Source organism: Antechinus flavipes, chromosome 2 (genome assembly GCF_016432865.1).
Source record: "Antechinus flavipes isolate AdamAnt ecotype Samford, QLD, Australia chromosome 2, AdamAnt_v2, whole genome shotgun sequence".
Taxonomy (NCBI): domain Eukaryota; kingdom Metazoa; phylum Chordata; class Mammalia; order Dasyuromorphia; family Dasyuridae; genus Antechinus; species Antechinus flavipes.
In genome coordinates, this window is record NC_067399.1 from 612871032 (window position 1) to 612881250 (window position 10219).

The following is a 10219-nucleotide window of genomic DNA, read 5'->3' on the forward strand; positions in this document are numbered from 1 at the left end:
AGAAAGACACCTCAAATGATCAAAGTAATAAAGGAAATTCTGTAATGTGAACAGACTAAAAGCAATCAGAGTTTGAGGTTGAAGAGTATACAGAAAGCTGCAATCTCAAAGCATGGAAGAGTATGGTGGTAGATATGGCATGAGAGGCATAAAGAAAGTAAATTTAGATTTGTTCCCTCAATAATAGATTATAGAATGAAGAGAACCTCTGAAATTTGAAGGTGCCAATCTGAAGGCAGAAGAATGCGGTACTGTTACAAAGGACATTTATGGAAATTGTTAGCCCCAGGAAGGGGCAGAGGGGAAACTATCAATAGCTTTTAAACATGTGTTTGATTTACCCATTAATATCATACCTCTTGCATGAATAAATAAATAATAATTTGCTAATCTTGAGAAGCACATGCATTCTAGATTGAAAGAAGGCTTTAGAGACAGGAAGATTTGGACTAAATCTGCCTCTCTCACATACTAGCTATGTGATCCTAGTCAGAATTTTTCTAAGCCTCAAATAATTCTCTAAAGACTATAAACTTCACAGAAGGACCCAATAGACATTGGCAGGAGTTTCTCACTGGGAGTTCCCTACACCAGTACACTCATGGTTCTGACCTTAAAAAAAGTGAATATGCTATTTCAATGAACTATCATCATACTGTGAAAACTGATGAGTATGAAGAATATAAAGAATCTGCAAAGCCTTTTATGAAAGTAGGCAAAGAGGAAAATGTATAACTAATAAAATAATTCATGCCTCTGTAGACTGCATTCTAGACTTTCTCTACCATGCCCCAGAAACATCTTCAACCTGAAAACAAGCTAACTCCAATCATGGAATTTACACATTGGCAGTACCCACCAGTCCAATGGCCTCTTTCTCTGATTGGATACCTCCCCACAGGACCCCCTTTTAAGGAGAGCATCCAGGTCCTCTATGCTGTCATTCCTCTCCAGATTGTGCCTCACTTTCTCTTCTCTGCTCCCTTGTGAGATTCCCCTCCCTGACTCATTTTTGTTTTGGTTTTTGTTATATATATATATATAATCCTCCACTATTAGATTGTAAGCTTCTAGAGAGCAGGAACTATCTTTCTTTCTGCTTGTATTTGTATTTTTAGCATTTAGCACAGTGTGATTTAAAAAAAAAAAAATGTTAACTATTATTAATCACAAAAATGGAAGGCACATAAACAATGTCTGTAAAAAGAGAAAAAGGGACTGAAAATGAACAAAGAATTATGATGGGAACATTTTGAGGAAGTGAATAATAAGTCATACTTTTGGTTGAAATTTTACATGTCAATAATTACCAAGCAAGTTTAATGGGCTGTACTGATGGTCAATATTCAGTTTTTAAATAAAAGATTTAATAATAAAAATTATTTTATAAGAAGATAACTTCCTTTTAAGGAGTCTGGAGTGCTGTCTGGATTGATTACTCCTCTTTAGGCAACAATCTACATTGGTTCCTAGCTTAAAACACTTTCACTCTAAACTTGTGACCTCGTATTTGCTCAAGGGGAGGCTCCCGGGCCTTTTTCTGGTCTGGGCCCTGTCTCGTAGGAGCTTCCTGAAGTTTGTCCTTTGTTGTCACAATCACTTTCATTACTTAAGAGGGCTTATCTGCAGAGTTAGAGGCCATTAAATTCTCTCTTCCGGCTCCCTTTTGCCAAAGTGGAAGAAGTTAGATCATACTATTGGCTCTGAGGTGATTGGATTTCATGAGTTACATTTCTTCATTGTAACCAGTGCTTACTGATTTCTAATCTGTTTCTGATCTACACTATTTCCTTACCAGGAAGAAATATTTTCCTTATCCTATATAGTACTTCAGCTTTCTTTTCTTTTTAAGTCACTTTGGTGTAGACCCTTGTCAAAAGTTTTTTGAAAATATAAATATTCTTTTCCATGGATTTTTCTTTATCTATGTATATTTCCTTCAAGTAACTTTCAATAATTACATTAGACTTCCTTATATTTTTGTGAGGTAATAAGATCAAGAAAAATCCAGCCGAGCCTTGAATGTACAGCCCATTTGAGTTTTTAACTAAACTTATCTGCTATAATGCATAGTTCATCATACCATAAAATTATTAATTATAAATCACACTGAATACTAGTTCTAATTTTTTTTTTTGATATATTGAATTAACATGGAAGGGAAATACCTATTTATTGGCTCACCAATCATGCCTTCTCTGTGTCTGTATACTGACTTTTTGTAGTATGTATAAATACCTTTGTTTTGTGTTAATGGATAAATATGTCCTTGAGGGGGAAACAAAGTGGATCTGCCTGTTCACCTGTCACCATGTATCCCTGGAGATGATGGCATGGCCCCAGATTTTTCCAATGGGGAAGTTTCCCTCCTGGTACAAAAGCTGCCCAGGAAAGCTCTAAAGCTCTTTTCAGCTCAAATTTCTGTCATCCACACTGGAGCCTTTGAGGAGTCCTAATTCCTCTGTGCCTTTTCTCCTGTGTCTTCCCCATCTTTTTAGCTCTGCTAAATATACCCATAAGATGGCATCCACCACTATTCATTATTATTAACATCTATAAGATCTTTTAGCTTCTAAAAAAAATTAGAAAAGCATTTTGCTAATGCCTTTTAATTTTTTTTTTTTTTTAACCACTATGTGCTGGCAAAGTAGTACCTCATCTTCACCACCCCCTCCCAATTTTTTTCAATTACATGTAAAGATAGTTTCCTATTTTTATAAGATTTTGAGTTCCAAATTTTTTCTCTCTCCCTCTTTTCCTCCCCCCCCCCCAAGACAGCAAGCAATCTGATATATGTTATACATGTAAAATAATTTAAAACATATTTCCACATTAGTCATGCTGTGGAAGAAAAATCATAAAAGGGAAAAACCACAAGAAAGAAAAAAACAACCAAAAAAGTGAAAACACTATGCTCTCATCGGCATTCAGATTCCATAGTTCTTTCTCTGGATGTAGATAGCATTTTCCATCATGAGTCTTTTGGAATTATTTTAGATCGATGAATTAGTAGGGTAGTTTTTAATGGAGAAATTTCACATTTCTAAGCAAAAAAAGTAAGTTATTTGTTAACTAGAAACAAATATTAAAAGTGAAAAGAATCCCTCATAGAGAAATGATACATGCTATTTAAAGCTATTGACTTCATTTTCATTTAGAATAATCACTTTATTATAACTGAAATGTAATATGTTTAATTCCCTACCCTTCCCCCACCTCCATTACCTACTTCACTTGAACCCCAGAGCAATCTGTAAATTATATTAGGTGTTTCAAAAACTGGTATAACAAAATTAGGTGCCCGTGCTAGCCCAGAATTCTTGCATTATTTACCCTGAATTACTGATCAACTAGAACCTATGTAAATTGAGCAAACCTCTTACTGTCTCCATGCTTTAATTTTCTTATTTATAAAATGAAAAGGCCACCAGTTTTCCCTTATTCACAATGACATTGAAAACCAACTCTTTAAAGTAGCTCCCGATGACCTCCAAAAGTAGAAATATCATTTAATTGGCTCAATATTTTATCTGCACCATTTTCTTGCTTGACAAGTTATGTGGAAAGAAACAGATATGATAAATATAATGAAATATATAATACATGGAAATATTTAGATAGAGATGTCCCAAACCTTAACTTCAACAGAATGCTCAACTTAATTGGTTCTTAATTCAGCAAAAAATGTAAAAATCAGTTGTAAAGAACATGAAAATATGTAAAGCACATTAAGTAGCATGCTTATTTGATGACAAGTGGCTATATTTTTATCATGTACAATATGTATCTGTTTAATAAAAGGTATGTTATTATGATGATTTCCCCTCCCAGTTTTATTTCTTTGGTGAGTGCCATTTGTAGTCTTACTATAAAGACCCACAATATCTAAAGTGGTCTCCTAAGTGAAAATTTCAGGCCAAATCCATTTTATGTATTATTCACAACAGAATTATCATTTACTATACTATGTTATCTATAATAACACATCTTCCTTTCTCCACTCTGTAATCAGACTGGACCTTGTATTTGAAGGGGTAGGTAGAGCAAAAAATGGTAGAGATTTAATGCCTTTTACTTAGTCTGTTATCTGAATCACTGGAAAAAACCCACTAATTGATGGCTATAACTCACATGCTTCCAGATTAATCTTCTTTCCACTGCTCAACAACCTTCAAGGATATTCTACTGTACACAGCAGTTGTGAACCACAACCCAGTTGTGCATCAAAACATTTCCATGGATCCACATGATATTACTATTAGCACTCACTGATCCAAAATGATGTAACAGTGCTTAGTGTTCACACATGGGGAGAGGATATTTGATAATTAATAGCTTCCCAGTGTTTTGCAGCCCATACAATTTGTAAAGGACTGACCTAAAGGTAAAGTCCAAGTTCTTTATCGTCTTTTGGGACTTTTTGTAATTTATTCCTATCTATCTAGTCAACCTTGTCTCCTACTATTCCCTAGCTAGTATTCTCTGGAAAGATCAAAGGGTCTTATTTTCCTGTCAACACTTCATGTCCATGCCTCTGTCCATTTTTTCTTTCTAGTTCCTAGAATTCTCTCTTCTTCCTCTTATCTATCTGAATCCTACTTGTCCCTTAATATTAAGCTCAATCACCACCTTCAGGAAGTCTTCTCAAAATTTCTTAGTCCATTCCAAACATTGAAGTCTGACAGGATTTGTGGTCTGTAACACTCACATTTGCATTTAATCTACTCTTGTCTGATTTAGTCAATTCATGTATGGCTCGTCCCTTATATGAGATGTTAAATTCCTTGAGAGAACAGGGTCTACAGACCCTCTATTTTTTAACCTCTTTTCCTTCCTTCTACTTTCATTGTAGCATTCTGTTAGCTTATAGTAGGTTTCCAGTAATTACTATTAAACTGAATTACTGTCATTACCTGAATTAGTATTAAGAGACATAAAGGCCCTTCATAGTCCTAAGGTCTGTAGAGTAGTCTAGTTTTATTGAATTGCCATGATCTTTAGCAATGACTATATTGTATAGACCAGAGCATCCCTAAAATGAGGAGAGAAAGACTCCTAACATGTAATTTCATCATAAAATCCCATGTGAAATTTGATAGAACACACCCCTCCTTAAAATGCCTGTCTCTCTCTCTCTGAACTGTAAGCAATAATTAGTGAATCTTGTTGATGTTAGAACATCCTTATATAAAAGCCTTTAAAACCAAAGCTTGGAATTGTCTTTTCTACAGTTTAGAAACATTTTCTTTTATGAGACCTCTTTTGATCAAATTTATTTGATTACATTTAGATTAAAAAAAAAACAAACAAACACTACAACAAGATTTTGGCTCCCTGATTTTAGTTAAACTGGTGTAATGGAGGGAAAACTACATCTAATCCTAAAATACATGAATATGGAAAGAGCCTATAATGAAAAGATGGCCACCCATCTAGAATTTACATGGAGGATAGATGACTTGCACAGGATCACAAGCTTGGTAAATTTCATAATTAGAACTTGATTCCAGATTTTCATGTTGCCAAATCCATTCAGCTAGCAGCCTCTACTATCCCAACCCATGTGTCAAATGTATATATACATAGCTGAACCCATCCACCAAAGAACACAATCTAGCCACAGAACTAGAATCATTAGAATCATTATAAAAATAAAATCAATGGGCCAAAGCTTCTTTGAGAATTTCTTGGGAGGAGAGAGTGTGAAAAGTAGCTCTTGAAAAATATTTAAGTCTCTTTAGTTTTCACTTTGTACTGTCTACCTTTGCTCTTAAAGTGGCTGTGGACCGAAAGCCACTTAGCAGATCCACTTGAACAAATATGAAAAAAACCATTATCTATAGAGAAGAATTGAGGTGGGAAGAAAGATAGATAGAAGAAAGATAGATAGAAAGGGGGGGAGAGGAAGAAAATAACGTAGATAAATATTTTTAAAAGCTAGGTAGGAAGAAAATAACAGATATGTAGGATGGCAAAAGAAAGAAAACAACATGAAAAAAAGATGGGTAGAAAGAAAACAACATGATGTTTGTTTTTTTAAAGATAGGTAAAGAAGAAAAAACGGGCAAAGAAAAAAATAGGTAAAGGAAAAAAAGACGGAAGAAAGAGAAAGAAAAGAGAGAAAGAGCAAAAGGGGAAAGGGAAAACAGCAACAAATAAGTAGAGAGATAAAAAACGATCTTTTCCCTATGGGAGTTGTCATCGTCTTTAGATGACAAGAATTTAGTATCAAAAATGAAGAACTGGACGATCGAAAACTCACCTCAACTTCTGCCCGGCCGGCACAGCTATCCTATTAAGCCTCTCCATTTCCCTGTTTCTTTTCCTAATGACCAGCTGGACCAAAACCCCTCCGGGGCAACCTCGCTTCTGGGCAGCACTAGGAAGTGTCGCGGAGAGCCTCCAGGTTGGGGCTGCGCCGCGGAGCGCCCGGCAAAGTGACTCCGTGTCCGGCCGCAGCGCTCCGCTAAGCCCCGGGAGAAGTCAGGCTCGCGGGAGCGCACAGGCAAGTTTCATGTTGCTACACCGTCATGTGACCTCATCGGCCTTGCCCACTCCCTTGGCATTGTGTAAACTTCAGTTCTGAAACCGATTGGGCATGCAAATTCCCCCCTCCCCCGGCCGCCCTCCCGCCCTCCTCACACACTGAGATTTGTAACCAGAGCTGGGGATGTCTCCCCGCTGCCCATCACTTCCGGCCGCGGACACTGAGGAGGGCAACTGCAGGAGGCGGCGGGGGTCGCTCGGGAGGAGGGACAGATAGGTGGGGCAGGGGCGGACCCGACTCCCTCACTTTTCTGGGAGCAATCAATCCGAGACTCAGAAAAGTCAAACGGGGACGGAGCTCGCTGAGTTATTGGTAACTTAGTAGCCCTAACTTAATGACGCTGAGTTAGTAGCACTGCTGGGGCCGTGCTGGGTATTTTAAAAGTATGTTTATATAAACCAATACCCTTTTATATGCAGACGACACTACTCTGATCTTCCCCTAAGCCAAATTAAGCTTTCTAAAAATAATACCAAACAAACAAACAAATAGTGGTGATGGGAATAGTTACCATAAGCAGCTAATTGAGCCAAAGTCCAGGAGAAGCATTTCAATTGAATTGCCTCCCCCCTCCCCCCCCCCCCAATCTGTTTTATGACAAATTAGGGGTTTTCCTGCTGGCTTGCAAATAATGAGATAAGATTTTGCAGGCGAAGATGTGATTTTGTTTTTCCTCTTGTATCTGGATAGAAGTAAATTGAACTACCAATTGCTAGCTGTATGTCTCTTTAAATTTCTTTTTTAAATAATACCTTTTTATTTTCAAAATACATCTAAAAATAGTTTTCAACATTCACTTTGCAAAACCTTGTGTCCCAAATTTTTCTCTCTTCCTTCCCCCCCTTCCCTATACAACAAATAATACAATATAGGTTAAACAGGGGCAATTCTTCTAAACCTATTTCCACATTTATCATGCTGCACAAGAAAAATCATATCAAAAAGGAGGGGATGAGAATACAGTATGTTTCAAAGACAAAATTCCACTATATGCCCCCAAAGGAAATCTTGAGTTCCCCCAAGGAAAGGGATTTTCTTTTGAGGATACGTTTATGCAAGGATGGGCACCTGTTCACCAGAATTGAATGGATGCCACTTTTCCAATCTACAAGCACTTGGGCCAAGACAAGGGCCCACTTCTGCCTACATTTGATTTTAGTTTCTACCACCTGTGCCGCACTGAGAGCTGGACTGCAAAGTGAGAGGGAGGGATTGGGGGATGCTATCTTGTTTGCCTGGAAACTGAAATGGGGAACCTCATATCTGAGTAGGGTTAAGCCAGTGCCTCCTAGTTCTGAAGCAGGACTGAGTTGGAAGGGGATGGAATTAAAGGGAAGAACAGTTGAAAATCACACTTAATTTTATTCCTTCTGAAGGAATGAAAAAGTCATTGAGATCCTTGTTCCCAACTTTTTTGCTTAAATGGGAGGATGATTTAGCTTAAAAAAAATTGGGGGAGAAGAAAGGGGAACTACAGCCCCTTTTCCATTTGGGGATATTTTACTTTGAGACATAGAACCATAGATTAAGATCAAGAAGACCCTCAGGTAGCCCCCTCATTTTACAGTTGAGGAAATCTCTTACATTTTTTTTTCCCCTTCCACATCTGCTTTGCATAGCTTTGACTAAGAACATCTTACACTTACTATTGAGATAGAGGGCTCTCCTCTTTTGGTGATGAATGTGTGTGTGTGTGTGTGTGTGTGTGTGTGTGTGTGTGTGTGTGTGTATGTGTGTGTGTGTGTATGTGTGTGTGTGTTTAATATATATTCATTTTCTTCCCTTAGAACCTGTTTCTGGAATTAAAGGATGGGTGGAAGAGGAATTGTATTGAATAACAGAGAAGAAGATGGGTGGAAAGCTTGTCTAAGAGTTTCTAATTCTCTTCAAGGAAATTTGGAAGCTAGAGGCAGCCTTGCTTAGTCATATCCAAACTGCCTCATTTCTTGTTCAACCAGAAGTTCAGGAGCACAGTGGCGTTTCTGAGGGTGGAACCCCTGTTGGCTACCTAGGTTATGAGCAATAGAAAGGACTGACAACTTAAAATTGCTAAGCTAAACCTTTTTAAACATAGTCTTGCTTTCTGCCCCATTCTCCTCTAATTAAAGAAAAAAAAAAAAAGATTGCTTGCATGTGGTTTTGAGGGAATACAAAGTCCTGAGACTGTGTTTGAAATTTATCAAGATGCTCTTTGAGTGAAAAAAAAAAAAACATAAAATGTTAAAGAGAAGTAGTTAATAAGTTCCTTTAGGGAAGAGACTTCTGAGGTAAATGTATCTCCAACATCTAGAATGGAGTGATTGCTGGATACTTTAAAGATATTTAAATGCTCACTGGAGTAAATTATTGAAAAAAGGCATTAACTATACCTATCCCACTTGGTTGTTGTATTGCATAATTTTTCTGAACAGCTTCTCTTCCCTCCCCTCTTTCATTTTGATTCTTTGTTATGAGATATGACTCTTTGGTAAGATAGGAGGATGGGATGTATTGAGAAATGAAGGTGATATAAAAACCCATATATATCAATGCACATTATTTTTTAAAGAAATAAAAGGTAAGAAAGAACTTCCTGGTCAGAAGCCTGTTGCAAGATTGGGCCTAGAAAGAGAGAGGCAGAAAGCAAAATTTCAATTAAATCACTTTGAGAAAGAGTCAGCCAGCCTCCTTAAACCAACTCCTCTGCTGAGCACCTGTAGAAGCAGCCTTTATTTCCCCAGAGAATGAAACCTGATGCTGAAGGTCGCACTTCTGCTTTTTATTTTTTGCCTTCATTTGTCTTTCTTATTTTTACTGTTATATGTCCTGATCGATGAAAATGAAAGTCTGAGTTTTCAAATCTCCAGTTAAGCATGGAATGGACTGTGTTAAAACATGAACGAGCATCATAGGAGACTATCATCCATTGCAGCCATCTTTGATCAATCAGCAAATCATGAAAATAAATTTAGAAGATACCAGAAAATACACTTGGCAATCACAAGGTAGAAGATCCAATATATACGGATGATCAGTTCATATTCCATCTGAACAGGGTAGGAGACATATAATCCAATTCAATATTTATTGAGCACCTTGTATATATGCAAAACACTGTGGTAGACGTCTTCTGAGGATATGAAGTAACACATGTCCCTGCCCTCAAGGAACTTTCAACCTAAGAAATGAACTTTGAAGCTATATCTTCATAGTCTTTATAAATTATGTATAATTGAGTGAATTGGATAAATGGAATTAAACTATAATTTGATTTTAAAGACAGGTTGTTCAAAATTTGTCACAATATTAAAATGAGCTTTGATTGGCCATATAGGTTAATATTAATTTATTTTTAAAGTTTTTATTTACCTTATTTTTAATTTATGGAATAAAACAAACTTTTCTATAACAAAGCATAACTTTAAAAAACATGAAAGTGCAAATCTATTGTGTACAGCTTACTACTCTCTTTAAACATGATAATTATGTAAATTTTTTTCTTCCTTTTTCCCCCTCCCTACCTTAGAGACGGTTACTATTAGACACAAATATGTGTATATCTGTATTTATATATTTCCTTTGTCTCTCTCCACATATATATGAATCTATAAGTACACATACATACAGCGCTTTATGGGCTATTAAATGTTTTAAATATTAATTTTACAAGTATTAAAATATTGTTTATATTAA

At 36.5% G+C, this 10219-nt stretch overlaps 1 protein-coding gene across 2 annotated transcripts in view; it reads right to left on the reverse strand.

The window, feature by feature from the left end:
- The window catches only part of BLNK (B cell linker), a 90355-nt gene extending 83787 nt beyond the window's left edge, over nucleotides 1-6568 (reverse strand). The window contains exon 1 of one of the 2 annotated variants that reach the window (XM_051981760.1): nucleotides 6263-6568. In XM_051981760.1, the coding sequence (XP_051837720.1) occupies nucleotides 6263-6309 (47 nt within the window). In that variant the 5' untranslated portion in view covers nucleotides 6310-6568. The remainder of the gene's footprint in view (nucleotides 1-6262) is intronic. The other variant, XM_051981759.1, reaches the window with a different exon arrangement.
- Nucleotides 6569-10219: the final 3651 nt, after the last annotated feature.